We start from the raw sequence: 19,761 nt of genomic DNA, 5'->3' as shown, positions 1-19,761 counted from the left end.
CAGGTCTGACTCAAGTTCTGATTAAGATCCACAAATTTTCACTAAAAAACATAAAAATGTTATTTTATTGGGTATGGACAAACTATGATTTAATTTATCCTTATCTGACCCATTATAGTTTTTCCTTATAGAAGATTTGAGCAAGCTAGGGTTTCACCCTGATACCAACGCCTCTTAATCGGATCTGCACCAGGATCCATCCATTTTTGGTAGAGATCCTACCCTTTGACGAGCTTAGGGGCCTACTTGACATGTCCAAATATGAACCCCTTGTAGTTCGCTTTGTTCCCAAGGAGAGTAATAGAGAAGCAAAATCAAAATCTCTTGTTATCATGGCTACTACTAACAATAATGACAAACACTGGTCAAATTTGAATCCAGCATGGATTCTTTCATTGTATATGATTACTGCTATCATTACAATAAAAGGGTCTGCGTCAATATATATATAAAGAGAGAGAGAGAGAATAATGGGTCCTTGCTAAACCAAGTTGGTGCTAAACCACATGCTAAATGGGTTTTTCGGACTTTTTTTATTTTATTTTTAAATTCTGACCGTACAGATGTGATCTAAGTACTTGATTTTAGAGGGATCAGCTCTTAAAGCGTTTGATTCCAACACATTGGTGGGTTTTTATAACGTTAGAAAAATCAACAGTCCAAATTTTTTGTAAATTGTTGAGACTCCAAACATCATTTTTTTCATTGAAAAGATGATCCAGGTGTGATTTCTTAGTAAATCAACCATGACCAACACATTTATGTGGCTGGAACTGCATAAAATGCATCAGAAAATCTCGAAAAATCCATTTAGCACACAGTTTAGCACCAAATTGGTTTAGCACGGACCCATTTCCCTATATATATATGACCCCTTGACAAGCCCATATTAATAATTTAGTAGGGTTAGCATCCTCATAGGCATTAGAGATTGATAGAGACAGGTCAAATACTTGATAATCAGTTTGGCTCGACCGAAACTCATGCTTGTTGGACTTCAACTACGGAATCAACTCTAGAGAGAGAGAGAAAGGCCCTCTCTTTCTCTCTCTATTTCTCCCTCTTGACCAAGCATTGACGCATACTTGTTTCAAATACAACATGCAAAGAAAGATTTTGTCTTTTCTTTAACGCCCATTTGTTTTTTAAGCTTCAGTACCCAGAAAATTTTGCAGCCCCTCAACGGGGGGGCTCCGCTTGTCTAGTAGGAGCAGCTAGTGCACGTCACATTCTGTCGCGACGTTGCAGGTTCAAAACCCAATGGTACGGTTGTTTAACCGGTAGGGTCTGCCTAACCCCAATTTGCCTTTTAAAAAAAAAAAATTGCGCAGCCCACGTGAGAACTAGTGCAGCACCATGTTTTCCGTGGTTTGAAAAACATGCCCAAGTCAAGAAAATGGTATCCAAAACCCAAAATACTTTTACGAAAAGTACATGTAAAAAACTGGGCGCAACGCAAAGCTGGGTTGGGTCGAATATCCAACAAAAATTATAACTCAAACTCCACCTGCTTATTACACACGTCCATAGTTAGAATTCAAGTTCTAGTCGGATCAGTACTGGATACAAACCCAACTCATTAACAGCCATACCCCCTACTAGTCATGTCAAAAAACAACTATCCCAGATTAGTAAAATGATATAGCACCATGGTGGCTGCCTTCCTGTGTCAAGCTGAAGGCCGAGGATCGAATCCTGCAGATGCATGGAGGCTTCCGTTGCTTTATCACGGTTGGGTCACGTAAGGCTGGATGATGGTATCCTCGGTTTGAAGTTTAACCTCAAAGGGAGAAGTGATCCATTTTTCTTTAAAGGTTTTTGTTTTTCTTAAAAAAAAAGGCATCCTGTTAGGCAACTTGTGTCAAAAGCCAATACTTCATACTTCATGATTAGTTTGGTTTGACCGAAACTCATGCAAAAGGTGCTGACTTCACCAGTTCACCTGTGGAATCAATTCTAGTGAGAGAGGGAGGCTTCTAGAGAGAGACTCTCTCTCTCTCTCTCTCTCTCTCTCTCTCTCTCTCTCTCTCTCTCTTGACCAAGGATGGATGCGTCACAAGCATACTTATCTAAACGAAAAATTTGTGGACAGAGATTTCGGCTTCTTTTGAAGGCCCCATTTGTTTTCTGAATTGCTTCAGTACCCAGAAAAATAAGCAGCCCACGTGAGGACCGCAGAACCATGTTCTTCTTTGGAGCTCAGCCATTTCATACGAAACGGCCTCCCCATGGGGAAGGGAGCTCTTTCCTGTGAGAAAAGGGAATACCAAGGTCTTTTTTCGAACCGCATGCCTTTTTCAAGAAAGGACTTCTCCTTCCTCCACAGGTAAAAGCCTGGCTTTGGCTTTGGATGGTAAAGTCACATTATTATAACCAATGAGTATAGGTGTCACGGGTAAGGGTGGCAATCGTGTGGGGTTGGCAGGTTGGCGGGTCGACCCGACCGGTTGGCCGGTTGGCGGGTCGACCCGACCGGTTGGCGGGTTGACCCACCCGCCTAACCTGTTTATTAAACGGGTCAGCCAGGTTGGCGGGTTGGCATACCCCTAACACGAACCCGACCCATGTAATAAGCGGGTAAGGCAGGTCGATCCCGTTTATTAAACAGGTTCGTTTTTTCCAAACCCGAACCCGCCTAAGATGCGGGTTGGCGGGTAGTATCAGGTTTTGCCACCCCTAGTCACGGGCTTAGAAGGGAAGACCCCCACTGCGTAATTACTTCCGGTAATCAATGGCGGTCCGGAACACTAGGGTTGGAATATCATGAAGACCATATATAATAAAAGATCGAGATAAGAACAAATTGATTTATATCATTTTTTTTTTGTGGATGAGTAATGTTGGAGTTAGGCAGGACCTCTGTGTAAAATGGGCAAATATATACTTATAAAGAATGATGTCAAATTCCAAGTTATTTAGAAAGGACTGCCAAGATTTTTCTATTGTTTACAATTAGTCTATATTTCTCTTCTGTTTCAAGAACTTGCTGCCGAGTCATCTCGTGACTCCATTGAACTGTCTCGGATGGGACTCTTACCTTAGGACTCGAAAACAGACCGAACTGTGTTTCATAAGGGAGCATTTGAATCACCATCCGCAGGATACACCAAGCGCGGGCCCCATGCATGTCTGTGCACCCATGCAAACGTGGGACGTGCGGACGCAATATTGGTGCCTTACGCGGATGCTTATTTGGCCCCGTCAATGCTCTGTGCCCCCTGCCAAAAAAGTGGCGGACGGACACTCTTGGACAGAAAAAAAAAAAACATGTGGGCAGTGCAGGACAGTGTGCCATGTCCTGTTCGTGAATGGCGTGAACATCCCGGTGCATCCTGTCCACACGCATCATCCATGATTCAAATGCACCCTAACGAACTTGGTTGACTTGCTAAAACTAGTTTTATGGTTGAATCAGTCAAATGAGACAAGTTTTATGGTTCTCTCTCTCTCTGTGTGGACAGAGATTTCTCGAATACTTGGAGCATTGATAATTGATAAACTTGTTATTCCATCACTCCTTGTGCAAGACAAGGCGTGGTGACTCCTTCGGGGTAAGGGTTAAACCCATGGAGTTTTACGCTGCCAAGACGGCAGGCAAAGCTAATGTGGTTAGGTCTTGGATCCTTTGTGTTTTTCTGTGTAATTTTTTTTTTTTAAAAAGATGACTATGGATGCAATGAGTAAATACTAAAAGTTTGTTCTCGAACCAGGGTTGCCAAAACCAGGTTTGTATCTATGGGTCAGGTCTGTATCATGTTAGTTATTTGTGTTGGTTTAAGTACATCCTGATGGGTCGAATACTTGATCCATTGATAGCCCTAGTCTTTTACCATGCAGAACGAGAAAACCACTCTTGGGATCAAAGACCTAGTCACATTGGCTACACCTATCGGACTTACAGTCGCTTTCCTAATAGTATAAACCCAAGAGGCATGATCGAGACATTGAGAACCCTAGTCTACATGAACTCACATGAATGACTAGTTTATTGTGGACCCTATTAAACCTGGGTACGGACCCGATATCATATCCAAAATTCTGGTCCAAGTCTGGTTTCACCTGGGTCTGAACCAAACCTGGCCCGTTGACACACCTATATAAAATCATGTCTAAGACATGTTGGATTCCATCCATTAAGGGGTTGGTGCTCATTTCCCAGCCTGGCCGGTACATTCTTGGCAAAGTGATTGCTCGCTTTGTTGGATGGAGCTTGCTTTGTCTATTCGATCGTTTAGATGGCTGAAAAGAGGGACCCGGAGCAAGGAGGAAGTGGTCCATATGCAGCGGATCGATCACACCGAGAAAATAGAACCAACAGGACTTAGGCTGATGCATGGAAAACCCATACCATAAATATTTTCATATATATACCTAATAATTTAAAAAGTTTAATAAAATATTTCTTTGCATCAATAACATTGTTACTTGCTTATAAATATTTTGATACAAAAGACTGTCACTTATAATAAGCATGCTGCTAACACATATGGTATGCGTTTGGCAAGTAATTGTACAAGGTTCTTTTTAATGAGTAATGGGTCCATGTTAAACCCATTTGGTGCTAAACCGTGTGCTAAATGGTTTTTTCAGCTTTTTCAGTGCTTTTTATGTGCTTCCGGCCCCATAAATGTGTTGGGCAGGGTCTATTTACTAAGAATATATACCTGAATCATGTGTTTTCCATGAAAAAAATGATGTTTAGAGTCTCAAAAATTTACAAAGACTTTTTACCATTGATTTTTTGAACTTTATAAAAACCCACCCATGTGTTGGAATCAAACCGTTCAAGGGCTCATCCCTATAAAATAAGTACATAGATCACATCTGTACGGTCAGAACTTTAAAATAAAATGAAAAATGCCCGAAAAAGTTAGGGTTTAGCACAGACCCATTACTCTCTTTTTAACATTTTTTCATCTATGGTACATTTGTTGACACTACTATTTTATAGTTTCTAAAATTACTAATAAGTGGTAGATGCCTGACCACTTTTGAGCTTGTTCGTCAGCCTACTACCAGTGAATAGAGGTTTTCAGGACGTTTTTTGCAAATTTGACCCTGCAGACATATTCTGCATGATTGATTTGTTGGCAATTTTTGTAAAACAAACACAGAAAGCATACCTGTATTCACCGTGGTTTGCAGTTGCGTGTAGAGAACTGTGTAGGGAACTCGACATTCTCCACAGTCGGACGACGCCCATGATGAATCCAGGCCAAAAAGTCGTCGGTGAGCAGGACCCTGGACCCAATGATGATTTACGTAGGCTAAGGCTATGCAAGGGCTTCTCATCATCCATCGCAGTCTGCCTTCTCTTTATATAGTGGAGGAAGGGGAGGTTGTACAGTGAATGTGGACACTCCACATTCACGTAACCTCCATTCATGGCATTAACTGCTTTTCATCCACCATTATGCCCACTACTCCTTTTAATGTCAAAACGGGTCACCCAATGGGTTGGACCCGATCCAAATATCCAACATTCTCCCACTTGACCCAATGACACTAAAAGTGCACTAAATCAAAGTTTATAATGTTATCTCGATTTAATTCTTCATGTCGGTTCACATGCTACCCTTTATCATAAGCATGAATCAAATGAGTCATTGAGATGAGCATTCCTTTACGGAATGTCATATTCTCATGTACTACACTACAATTCACCTTCAGTGCTTAAGCATGTTGAAATTATCTTTATGAATAGGTTGGTCTCTTACCTATTCTATTGATTCTTTAATATTGTTATTCTGCTATTCTCTCTAATCCATATGAGAGATCCTTTATACAAAATCAACAATATACAAAGCCATAGATAATCAAATTCATATACACAAATGTGATCATTTAATGTATTGTCATACATCAGAAGGAATAAAAAAGACACATCCCCTTTACATGTTGGGAATACAATCTTGGTGCTAGCCCTTTAGAAAAGGGGATCCGCAGTCATTTCCTTTGTCTCAATTGTATCAATATATACCAGATGATTCTCAGTCTTTTCTTTAACAACAAAATATTTTAACTTCATGTGTCGACACGATGTTGAGCTCTTGTTGTTATTTAAAAAGGACACGGCTGCTTCATTATCACAAAAGATCTTTAGTGGTCTCTCAATAGATTCCACAATGCCAAGACCTATAATGAAGTTTCTTATCCAAATGGCCTGTAACAAAGTCTCGTATAGAGCAATAATTCTACCTTCATGGTATAAGCAACAGTGGTAGACTGCTTTCCACTTCTCTATGAGACAACACCACCCACTAGTAGGAAAATGTATCCAGTAGTGGATTTTCTATTGTCAATAAACCCACCTAAGTCTGCATCAGAGTATCCAACGACCTTTAGGTGGTCAGTTTTTCTGTAGGTCAACATATAGTCTTTTGTTCCTTGTAAATAACACATGGCCTTCTTCGCTTCCTTTCAGTGCGCAATGTCTTGATTTGATTGATATCTACCAAGCATTCTCACAGCAAATGCTATATCAGGTCGAGTGCAGGTCTGCGCGTACTTCCAACTTCAAACTGCTGAAGCATATGGAACAACATCCATCTGAGCCTTCGCAATATCATCCTGAGGACAGTCCTTTAAACTCAATTTATCCCCTTTCACTATAGGTTCCAAACCAGGAGAACAATTCTCCATCCCATATCTTTTAAGAACCTTAATGATATAGGATTTTAGAGAGATGTCAATGACACTCTTAGTTCTATTACAACGGATCTCAATTCCAAGGACATAAGTGGCCTCACCCATGTCCTTCATATCGAAATGAGAGGAAAGAAAATCTTTTGTTTCATGTAATAGACTCAAATCATTAGTTGCAAGAAGAATATCGTCAACATATAAAACCAAAATTATGAACTTACTCCCACTAGTCTTAATGTAAATACACTAATCAATAATATTTTCAGTGAATCCAAAGTTCATAATTACCTGGTTCAACTTCTTATACCATTGGCGAGAGGGCTATTTAAGTCCATAAATTGACTTATTCAATTTGCAAACTAAGTTATTCGAGTCATTTATACTGAAACCAGGAGGTTGTTGCATGTATACCTTCTCATCCAGATCCTCATTCAGGAAGACAGTTTTTACATCCATCTGATGTAGCTCTAAATCAAAATGAGTTACGAGGGTCATGATTATCCTCAATGATTTCTTAGTTGAGGCAGGAGAAAAAGTCTCATTATAATCAATGCTCTCTATCTGTGTGAAATCTTTTGCAACAAGCCTAGCCTTGTACCTCTCTACATGACCTTTAAAGTTTGTTTTGGTCTTATAAACCCATTTACAACCAACAAGTCTAACTCCATCAGGTTGAGGTACAAGATCTCACACTTGGTTCTTTGCCATAGAGTCAAACTCTTCTTTCATGGCATTGATCCAATGTGTTGATCTTTCACTTTCAATGGCTTCTGCAAATATAAAAGAATCTTTATCAATGTCTATGAAATCATTTGACTCTTGTAAATACACTACATAGTCCGGATGGATAATAGTTTTTTTTTGGTGGACCTCTATACATGTGCTACAGGTGGTTTAAAATGAGCCTTTGTATCCTGTTGTTGTTGTATATCCTCATCAACAACCGGATCTAGTTGGGATTAATGTTCATTGATGGGACTTTCTCTTACATTACTCGAAGGGACAATGATAGAAAAAATTAGGTCTTTATCCTTAGTAGGGGTGAAACTTGAATCCTGCATTTCCTCAAAATCAATATTTTGAGATGCATTTATTCCAATAGAACCATTTTCAAGAAATCTTGCTTTATCTGTTTCTATTATCTATGGTGAATAAGATGAGCAATAAAACCTAAAGCCTTTTGACCTTTCTGGATAACCAATGAAGAAACTACTAGTTGTCCTAGGATCAAAAGCTTTTATATATGGGTTATACAATTTAGCTTCTGCTGGATATTTCTATATGCGCATATATGACAAAGAAGGTTTTCTACTTGTCCATAACTCATAAGGAGTCTTTTGAACAACTTTTGTAGAAACCTTATTCAAAATATGCACTGTTGTCTTAAGCGCTTCACCTTACAAGGTTAAAGGAAGGTTTGAGTGATTCAACATCGCTCAAACCATTTCTTTAAGCGTATAGTTTCTCCTTTCAGCTATACCATTCTGGTAAGCACTACCAGGTATGGTATACTGAAGTACAATGCCTTCCTCTTTTAGAAACTGTGTTAATGGACCTTCCTTTTGTCCAATCACAGTAAAATGACCATAATATTCTTCACCTCTATCAGACTTGACAACCTTAATAACTTCACCAGTTTGTTTCTCTACTTTTTTCTTGAAGTCCTTAAAAACCTGAAAGACCTCTGATTTTTTAGATAATAAGTAGAGATACATATACCGTGAGTAATCGTCTATAAAGGTGACAAAATACTTTTTCACTCGTATAACACGGTGAAAAAGGGCCGCACACATCCGTATGCACTATCTCTAACCTTCCATTGTTGTGTTTGGCATCTTTCTTATATGTGTTAGACTGCTTAGCCTTTATGCAGTCAACACATAGCTCTATATTCATAAAATCAAGGGATCCGAGAATTCCCTCTTTTATGAGTCTTTGGACTCTCTCTTTTAAGATATGTGCTAACCGCCGATGCCAAAGCAGATAGAATTGATCATCCTTTAGGCCACGTTTATTGTCAATCATTGTGTTATCAATGGAGTGAGATTTCTGAATTTAGAATTTAGTTCTTAATCGATACAAACCATCACACATATATGCAAAACCTATATTCATTGAATTTTTCATAATAATATACTTGAAATTTGAAAATTTAAATATAAAGCCAAACTTATCAAGTTTTGAAATTGAAATCAGGTTTCGACTATAAGATTAAACATAGAATGTATCAACCAAATCCAATATAAATCCTGACTCCAACGCAATTCTGCAGGTCCCAACGTTCTTGACATGCAAATACATCTTATTTTCTGAGAAGATGCTTCTTTCATGCTCTGTTGGTTCCCTCTTGTTCAGAAATGCCTGTAAAGAGTTGGTAATGTGTACCGTGGCACTAGAATCAATCCACCAACTATGCAATGAAACATGAATTAAATTGCACTCATGAGAAACGAATGACTTATTATCTTTATTTTTTAGTCACTTCTTGTACTTCAAACAATTCACCTTCTTATGTCCCTTTTTCTTGCAGAAGAAACACTTTGTAGAAGAGCCTCCTGACTTGGATTTAGTTTTCACCTGAGAGTTTGAACTCTCTTCAGTGGCTTTCTTTTGATTCTTCTTTTTGAAGGAGTTTTTTTTTAGCCTCGACCTCTGTTTATTCTTATGAGAGGCCATATGTGCACTTGGCACTCTTTCACCCTTCAATCTCTCCTCTTCTTCAACAGACTTGGCCAAGAGGTCATTAAAAGATCACTCATCATTATGTGTGTTGTAGGATATTTTGAAGAGTTCATACTCAGTAGGTAATGAGGTTAAGATTAGATAAACCAAGAAGGAGTCACAGAAGATGACATTCATGTCATTCAATTGAGTCACAATATTCCTCATTTCCAAAATGTGTTGTCGAATGTGACTGTCACCAGCATATTTCATACACACCAATTTGAACAAGAGCGTACTAGCCCTTGCCTTATTAGAAGTGACGAATTGAGCCTCAATGGCTCCTAGAAATTTCTTCACTATCTTGCAGTGAGAAATGTCGCCTCGAATATTCTTAGCCATCCGAGATTACAAATGCAACAGGCTAAGTCTGTTCGAGCAGTCCCACTTCTCAGAGGCAGCCTTCTGATCGGCTGTACTCTACTTTGTAAGATCAAGAGGTTCATCAATTCTAAGGGTCAGATCTAAATCCATATAGCTCAAAGTGAATAACACAATTTCTTTTCAATCTGAAAAGTTAGATCCGTCTAAAAGGGGGATATTACTAGAACCGTCGATAAAGAAAGAACCTGATAAAACAAGACACAAAAATGGAAAGACACCACTATTATTGCTCAGACGAGACTCATGTTGAAAAGGTAAAAGTGAGACCATTTATTTTTACCTTTTTTGAGACAATCATAGTTGAGCCATTATCGTTCCACTTTAGTGAAAACGACAATACTCATAATTGCTCTGTCTCTTCAATTCTCAAGGAATTGACTTCAGTTGGTGAAACTAGCAGTTCATGTATCCAAAGGCAATTCAGTATTGTACCTTTGGGTTCGAACATGCTTCATGGGCTGGAATACACATCTACTATCACACCCTGTGTAAATTTAGAACACAACGACCTACCTTTGGGTAGAATCGATGTTTTATAAATTTACACACAATCATAATAATGAATTTAATACGATCCAAAAAATTCTTAATCAACACGACTTAGATCACTTTAGTGATTACATGAATTGGTCAATCACGATCTTTTACCGAAAACCTATTTGTATTATGAAGCACGCTCATGCACACATTTTAATGCATGTATATTCATGACATAATACAAGTTCATGCTTCAACTAATGTACATAAACTAACTGTCATAAATTCACTTATAATTCATGCTTTAAACCATCATGCACAACTTAACCAACACAAAATACATGAATTTACATACATAAGTCGTGCATTATTTAAAATAAATACCTTATAAAGCATGAAAAATAACAAAAGCAAGCTCATATGGATAAAACTTAGGGTCCTCTAATAGGAACCGGTCTGAAAACACTCTGAACCGGTCTGAAATGGCCCTGAACCGATCATCTAAGGATCTGAACCTTATGAACCGGTACCAAATATGAATAAAAGTTTATAAAACCCAATAATTGTCTGCCAAAATCCTTGTATCTTCATAGATTCTTGAAAACAGGGTCTTAGCATCTCGAAACCGATGAAAAACTGGAAGGAACTGGTCAAAAATGACTCCAAACCGGTTCTGGAAGGGGCCAAATCAGGTTCCTGATCCGGTTCAAGCCAAACAGTACTTGAATCGAATCCGGTCCTAATAGGGTCCGGGTATGGCCCGGTCTAAAAGGGACCCGGGTCTGAACCGGTCTGAACTGGACCTGGGTTAGACCCAGTCCGAAACAGACCCGATTCACCCAAATGGGTTTGGATTGGGCCTGTCACCGGGTCACCTTGCCGGACCCGATCCGATACCGAAGCCAAAAAAAAAACCCAAAAGGGCATTCGGTTTCTGAGAAAAACGAAAAACCCTTTTGGTTTTCATAGAAATCGAATCGCCTCCTTACCTGGCTTTACGGCAATCCACGCCGTCCTCCCGACGACCCACGTCGTCGTACAATGATCAACGTCAGCGACGTTCCTCCAACGACAGCTTCGGCAGATTCAGATGGCGATGTCAGTTGGTGCATCAGAGGAGCACGATTGCCCCCGACGATACCCCTGCAGCACCGGCAAGGCCGCTAGCGACCGACAACCGCCCCTGTCGGCATATCGCCCCATGGCGATCTACCCGATCCACCCATGAAACACCAGTAGTGCCAGCAGATCCCTCTGCAACCCAACAACCGTGGGAACCAAAAAAGGGGGTTTTCTGACCCCTTTTTTCGACGAAACCCCTTGCAGCCCGACGACCACAAGAATAGGAAAATGAGGTTTCGAATGATGCATGTCGCCGAACGACGAAAGCTCTCCCCCCTCCGACGATGTTCCACGACAAAAACCTCGGCGTCAGCAGAACACCCTGCAGCCCAACGACCACAGGTAAAAATGATCCTCAACATTTTTTTTGTCCTGCCGCCGGGGGTGTTTGGCGCCTTATGGAAACCATCATCGTCGGTCGATGATTGTCACCCCACGGCAAATTCACCGCCATCGTACATGGGCAACGAAGAACCTTATTGCTCAATGGAAACGTGCAATCACCTTATAGGATGGCTCGTCGGTGAAGGTTGTCGCCCCACAGCGACAGTCTGCGGGAAACAATGACCACCATCCTGTGTCACAAACATCAATGTTTGCGACAGTCTGCCGGAATGTTATCACATGGTGACATGCTGTCAGAATCCAGAATTCAAACAACGCCGGGGTGAATGCCGAAAGGCTCTACACGCACCACACGCAGCGAAAGCGTGGTGGGCCCATAACCCAGTGTTGGTGATTTCTATAAAACAAACACAAAAAGCATACCTGTATTCGCCATGGTTTGCAGCTACGTGTAGGGAACTCGGTGTTTTCCTCAGTCGGAGGATGCCCACGATGAGTCCAGGCCAAAAAGTCATTGGTCAGCATGACCCTGAACCCAATAGTGATTTACGTAGGCTATGCAATGGCTTCTCATCATCCATTGCAGTATGCCTTCTCTTTATACAGTGGAGGAAGTGGAGGTTGTATAGTGAATGTGGACACTCTACATTCACCTAACCTCCTTTCATGGCATTAACTTCCCTCCATCCACCATTACGCCCACTACTCCACTACTCCTTTTAATGTCAAAACGGGTCATCCAATGGGTTGGACCCGATCCAAATGTTCAACATGATTTGGAATCATGTTTTTATGATAAAAAGATGATTTTTAAGCATCAATTTTTTAAAAAAATTATAGAACATTGATTTTTAAGTCTTATAAAAACCTAACGGGGTGTCATAATGAGATGATTCAAGAGTTGATTCTTATAAAAGCAAGCATGTAGATCATATTTGTATGTTCAGATTTTAGAAAAAATAAAAAATCCTTCCAAAGCCTTGTAGGCTTGAGGTAGGCTCAAAAAGTCCCGAGGCAGCTACCACTCACTCCTAAAATAAGTTTTATACTTTATTTGGTATTGATTCACCTGTGCGGATGCTGGTGGAAGCAGATCAGGTCATGCTGAAAATGAGCGTTTTTGCTCATACTGACATCGTGGCCATCCGATTTGCATTTTCAAAAGCTCAAAAGTCAACAAAACCACGTGGCATTCATCCAAAATGCAAACAGACGGCCACGATGTCCGCATGAGCAAAAACGCTCATTTTCAGCATGACCTGATCTGCTTCCTTCACTGGTGGGCTCCCTAAGGGCTTGAGTGTCAGTGACCCCACCCGTAGATTACCTGGTTCGGTGGGAAACTTGGTAATCACATGCTATATAATTCAACTATAAATTGTCTCCATGAAAAATGAAGGTTTCCTAATTAAACATAATTTTTAAACAAAAAGTGTACGTCATATAATATATATGAAATTACAATTCCAATATCAAAGTGTGATTTCAAATTAGAAAATATGAACTTCATTTGCAAGTAAGCTTTTTATTCTTTTCTGTTGAATCTAACTCTATGGATGTGATCTACTTGCTTGGTTTTATAGGAACCAGCTCTTGAATCAGCTGATTATGATACATAAACAGGTTTTTTCTTAAGCTTAAAATCATCCAAAAATCATCCTTTTGTTGTTGCAAATTAATGCACCACCCAACATTCGATTTCTAAAAAATTCATGATGCAACACATCTGCATGATCGGATTTGCAAAAGAAATGTCGAAAATGCCCAGTTCGTACCATAATTCTGGCATTTCTAATTCTCATTCTGGCAGCCCAACCTTAGAGCACCAGAAAAATGTATTATCCCATGCTTCCATAGCAAGCTTCTTAGAAAATGAGCTTTTAATTTCTTTTAAAAGTTTATGGTGTTCACCACCCAGGTGATATCCCATGTGGTAAGCGGGGTCCTGTGCCAAGCTGACGACCCAGGTTCGAATCCATTTGCCACATTGGGCTTAAGAGATATCTGCTTAACCCCATCTAGACTATAAAAAAAAAGTTTATGGTGTCCATCACTATTAGTAGAGATTCGATCAAATGATTCAGTTGGTGATCGTAACCAATGTTGTCAGTATTGGTCCTGAATTATTGGGCCACCAATTCAGCTGTATGGACCGATACCCATACTCAATTGAATTGTTCTGTATTGGCCTAAAAATAATAAAAAATTTATAGCATGCAAATAATAACGTGACATATTTTAAAACCATTAAAATACATTTAAAATAATATTAAAAAGTATTTTTTATAATTATTAAAAAATAGCCAATTCAGGCCTGCAGCTTATCGAATTTCTGCCGATACAATGCCTATCATCCGATACTGATAACATTGATAGTAATCCTATGAAGAATGGGCCATGGGTCCGCGAGCCCAAGTAGAACGTGAAATGTATTTTAATGGGATTGGCTGTGGGGTGTTCAATCATGATTGGGTCGGATCATCCAATCCCGTCTCATTGGTAACGAGTTGAACACTGGCTACTTAGGCTCAACTCATTTTTACCACTAGACTTAGCTCAAGCTCGTATTTAGCTGAGCCTAGCTCGAGCTAGTGAAGTAGCTGGTGCTAAAAGACTTATATGCATCTTAAGAGTAAAAAGTAGAATTTGAACACTAAACCTCTCCCTTCAAAACTTGGTAGCCTAATCAACTCTGCCGTAATTTTTGGTAACATATATATATATATATATATATATATATTGCCCTTAATTATCATATATTACATCTATACGAGCTCACATTAGCCGAACTAAACCAAGCCAAACACCCTTTATTCATGTTCGACTCGATTAAACAAAACAAGTTCCATCTACCCAATGTTGTCGGTATCGATATCGGCATCAGCCCTGAATTATTTGGCCAACGATTCAGGTGAATAGGCCGATACCGATATTCTCAAGTGAATCATTTTGAATCGGCTAAAAAATAATTAAAAAATATCTTGTGTTAATCAGAACGTGACTAGTGTTAAAATCATAAAAATAATATTAAAAATTAATTTCAAACATTTTTATATTTATTAAGAAATAATCGATTCAGGTTAGTATATACGATACGTATCAGCCCGATACAGATAACATTACCTTTACCTGAAAGTGGGGACTCCGAGATAAGGCCGTTAATACTTGCATGAGCCGTAATAAGCAACACAAGGTAGCCCAACTGCCACTCAAACCAAACCAGGGACCCATAAAAAGAAAAAGTAAAAACTAAAAATCACATCCTTATCCTTTACAGCCTGTCAGCTGTGGGGCCCGACAGAAGGTGGAGGGCCTTTACTAGGCACTAGGCAGCGGAACACTGAAGTGTGCAATGCAAACCTGATCTACCGTCTCTTTCCTAGTTAGGGATGACAGTGGACCCGGGCGAGGGCAGGGCAGGGGCGTAACTAGATTCATGTGAGGGGCGGGGGGGGGGGCAAACAGGGAGTCGGGGGCAGCTCCCCCGAAAAATATTTTTTTTAGATAAAATAAAAAATGGCTACAATTATTAATAAAAATCTATTTCACATGGACAAATCAAACTATTTGCTGCAGTCAGGGCTGGGCTAGGACTGGGATGGGCTAAAAAATGTATAAAATTCTATTTCATATGGAATCAGGGCTCGGCTAGGACTGGGCTTTTAAAAATAATAATAATAATTATTATTATTTCGGGAGGCAGGCCTGCCCCCCTAGCTACGCCCCTGGGGCAGGGGACAACGTCTCCACTCTCGTCTCATCTCAAAATTCTACCTTCTATTCTTGCTTCTATCTTCGCACCAATTTTGATTTTAACATTCATCTCTGTTTCATATCTTTCATCTTCGGTCCAAACAGGACAAGGTGGGGGCAGAGCCCTGTTTTCCCGCAGTCCACTGTCAGGATTGGAAATGGAGCTGGGCATGGCAAGGTGGGGAAAGCGTAAGTCCATCCTCGCCTCCGTTCTTGTACAGATTTTGATTTTAACCTATATCCCCATTTCATGTCCTCAATCACCGGTCCAAATGACCCTAGGCAGGGTGGAGCCCCAGTTAGGGATGGCAGTGGACCGGGGCAAGGGCGGGTGATAAGGTCTTCATCCCCGCCCTGTTTCAAAATCTGAACCTTCATCCTTGCACAGAGATGGATTTTAACCTTCACCCCCGCCTCCATCCTCGTTTCATGCCTTCCATCCCCGGTTCAAACGGAGGTGATGCGATGCGGGGGACCGTTTCCCTTTAGTCTATAATCATTCCTTAAAGGATTGGGGATGGGACGGGGTGGGGCGGGAAAAGGCAAAGATTGAGATGCGACAGGGTGGGAGAAAGCGTAAGTCCATCCCCGCCTCCATCCTCGCACGAGGATAGGTTTTAACCTTCATCCCCGTTTCATGCCCTTCATCCCTGATCCAAACAGGGCGAAGCGGGGCGGGGCCCCGTTGTCCCCCGGTCCACTGCCATCCCTAGCCCCAGTTCCCCCGTCACTGCCATTCCTGATCCTCGCGCGCCGGCTCATCTAGCACCTTCACTGGACCCCACACCAAACTAAGCCTAGCTGTTGCAGTGTCAGTTTCGGACACGGAATACGATGCAGTGTGCTGAACCAGCGAAGAAGATCAAAAGAGAGATGTGTGATATGACAAGTGACAACGAGGGACACGTCGCCAAGCTTCGTAACCCACGTGCATGCGGGTCCCACGGACGCTTTGCGTAACCAAAGAAAAAAAAAAAGAGAAATACAACAAAAATTGGACGGATAAAAAAAAAAAAAAGAGCAAAGACAGTGAGAAAGTCAAGATCCCGTTTGTTAACTTATCGATCACGTCATCCCTGTAATTCAACAGTGTCTGGACTCTGGAGAGCCGTCGGCCGTCCTATATATTTGTAGGCAGACCCCCCGGCGCTCGCTGGCTCTGTCTTTCTTCTCTGCTCTCGCGTTCCGGTATGAGCGTAGTATGACGAGCCGAACAAACACCAAGCGTCGCCAACTGTTCGATAGCTTCTCTGTTTGCTTCTTCTTGTTCATCTTCATCCTCTCTCTGCTCGGTGGCTCTGACGCCGACTCGGGAAATGGGTCGACGAAGGCTTCACCGCCTCCGGAGGATTTGTCGGGCTTTAATCCGACGTTCCAGCCGTCTATGGCCGTGATAGTGATCGTGATCATAAGCGCCTTCTTCTTCATCGCCTTCTTCTCCATCTACATCCGGCAGTGCGCCACCGAGTCGGAGAGCGTCCGGAGGCCGGCAATCGCCCGGTTCAGCCTCTCTCGACGAGCCCAGCGTGGGCTCGACTCGGACGTCATCGACTCGTTCCCGACCTTCGTGTACTCTACCGTCAAGGCGCTGAAAATCGGAAAGGGCGCGCTCGAGTGCGCCGTCTGCCTGAGCGAGTTCGAGGACGATGAGACGCTCCGGTTGCTGCCTCCGTGCAGCCACGCCTTCCACCCGGAGTGCATCGATGCGTGGCTTGCCTCGCACGTCACCTGCCCGGTGTGCCGGCACAACCTCCGCGACGATCCCGGCAACGGATTCGCCGTAACTGCGGCGATCGACGCCTCCGACGAGGCCGATCGGCCGGGGAACGAGCGGCAAGAGGACGCTGGCCAAGCTGCGGTTCAGAATCAAGTATCGATTGCGGTGACGGAGGATCAGGAACCCAACCCGAAAGCCAGCGCGAGCGCAATCGCTAGCGTGAACGTTCCGTTGACGAAGAACTTGCGGTTCCTACAGGAGAGTCGGCCGGGGAAGGGGCGGGCGAAGTCGATCCGGAAGTTCCCGCGGTCGCACTCCACTGGGCATCTGCTCGTGCCGCCGGAATCGTACGAGAGGTTCACGCTCAGGCTGCCGGAGAACGTCCGGAGGCAGATTGTTTCCGGAAGGATGAACCGGGTCGCGAGCTGCTCCGTCTTCCTGGTAGACGGATCGGTCTCCGGTGGGAGCAGTCACGGCGGGCGCCGGATCGGGGAAGAGAGCAGCCGGGGCGGGAGGAGCATCAAGCGCGCCCGGGACGACTCGGCGAGGTCGGACCGGTGGACGTTCTCTATAGCTCCACCGTTCGTCTACCGATCATTCTCCGGCAGCAATCATCAAGGGGCCACCACCTCCACCGCCGAGTCGGCGGACGCCCAGCCGTCGACGCCGAAGCAGCCGGGTCTCGTTCCAAATCTTCGTGCGCCGTTGGCTCCGGCTAGGGCTCAGGTGTGAACCTCCATTTCGCGGGTTGGTTTTCTCCGTCTAATTCTTTTTTTTTTATAGTGAAAAAATGAAATTGTAAAAAAAAAGGAAAGCAATTAAAATTATTAGTATTGTTGTTTAGTACCAAAATTAGGTTTAGATAAAATTGTAAATTATAAAAATTAGAGTTTTGCTTAGTTTTTTTTTTCGAAAAGGCAAGCTGAAGTTAGCTCGATCCCTACCAGTTATACAATGATACCATTGGGATTCGAACTTGCAACGTCCCAACACAAGGCGACGTACAGTAACTGCTCCTACCAGACAATCGGAGCCCCCCGTTGGTAGAGTGTACATAATTGGGTTTTGACTGTACCCGGTCAAAGTTGAAGATGGCTGAGTTTGCATTCGGCTCCCTATTCCTTCATCTGTTCGTCCACTCATTTTCTCCTCTGTTATTAAATTTTGCTTATTTTTATGTTCATAGGAACCGATTCCTCTTGAGAAAGAAACGTGGCTTTGTGTTTTGTGTGGACGATTTGTCTCATTTGTTACGTTCATATTTTTTTCTTTCTTTCTTTGGTTGGTTAGTGCATGAGGCAGTGTGTAACGGTGTGGGTCGATTGACATGAACATTTAATGGAACCGAGTGATGGATGACTTGTTTGAGAGCTATCAATTCCTAGATTTTCATAAAGTTATCCTGATATCTACTCAACTTTGTTCGGTAGCCAAGATGTGGTGTCTTGAATTACAGATGAATGGTGAGAACAAAGGAATGAACAAAGATCCAACATATATCGAGAAAAAGCAATTGATCCGGGTCAGGTTTGTGGAATAACTACCCCCTCTGCATACCTAAACCCAGTTAGATAATACCTTGTTAGAGCCTAACCCAAATGAGCCTTCATTTAAACTCATTCAATACCTATTCAAAGTCTTAGATCCAATTAAAGATAATTTGGATCCAAAATCTCTTGATGGATCCAAACTTATATTAGTGGATCCGCTTGAAGCCACCTTAGGTCTCAAAGATCCAAACCTTAAAAACTGGGTCCAAAACCATCCTATACCCATCTTTCCTAACAGAAGCCTGCTTCAAGCTTTCATCTTGCTCGAATCATATCAGTATGGGCTTCCACAAATCGCTATCGATGAGGATCCTTCAAAGTGGATCCAATTTTTGTCTTAGCCATCTACTCCAGATTCGTTTGACCTGTTTTACTTCAGATTTTGCCACCCCTACTTATTTGCATGAACCTGCTCACCATTTGGAGTCTTGCATTAACCTTCCTTATCGTGTATTACATTTGAGACACCTCCACCATTTGATGTGTTGAGTTGGATCTCTACAACATTTCGTGCGTTGAGCTGGATCTGAGTGAAATCGAGAGGTTGATCCAACTGTTTCTTAACAGCCCCCGTCAAGCTCAACGGTCTGGCAAGAATATTGAGCTTGTCTTTCAAGAAGGAAAACCGGTGAGATGATAGGGGTTTGGTCATAACGTCGACAACTTATTGATGGATGATATGGATTGAACTTGACGATGTTTCTTAAGAACATGATCATGAATGAAGTGAACAACAATGTCAATGTGTTTGGTACGATTATGAAACACCGAGTTAGCAGCAAGGTATGGCGCACCAATATTGTCACACCATAGGGTTGGTGTGGAAGGCCATGAAACATGAATGTCCTTCAAGAGATATGTAAGCCAAAGAACCTCTGTCATTATATTGGACAAGGATTTGTATTCTGCCTCAGTACTGGAGTAGGACACCAAGCCTTGCTTACGTGCAGACCATGAGACTAGAGTGTTGCCAAGAAAGACATCCAAACCCGCTATTGGATTTTTTGTCATCTATGTTGCTAGCACAGTCCGCATCAGAATAGTCAT

At 42.0% G+C, this 19,761-nt stretch overlaps 1 protein-coding gene across 1 annotated transcript; it reads left to right on the top strand.

Moving 5' to 3' along the window:
* The first annotated feature begins 16,600 nt into the window (after nt 1–16,600).
* LOC149812250 (E3 ubiquitin-protein ligase ATL31-like) lies at nt 16,601–18,375 on the top strand. Its single transcript, XM_089993297.1, has one exon. It carries the CDS (start codon nt 16,649–16,651, stop codon nt 17,894–17,896), a length of 1,248 nt encoding a protein of 415 aa, XP_089849423.1. The 5' UTR covers nt 16,601–16,648; the 3' UTR covers nt 17,897–18,375.
* The last annotated feature ends 1,386 nt before the right edge of the window (nt 18,376–19,761 follow it).

The sequence above is a fragment of the Nuphar pumila genome, chromosome 17 (assembly GCF_984573655.1).
Source record: "Nuphar pumila chromosome 17, dmNupPumi1.hap1.1, whole genome shotgun sequence".
Classification (NCBI taxonomy): Eukaryota; Viridiplantae; Streptophyta; class Magnoliopsida; order Nymphaeales; family Nymphaeaceae; genus Nuphar; species Nuphar pumila.
The sequence above is the reverse complement of the archived record's forward strand: the minus strand, read 5'-3'. Positions and strand labels throughout refer to the sequence as shown.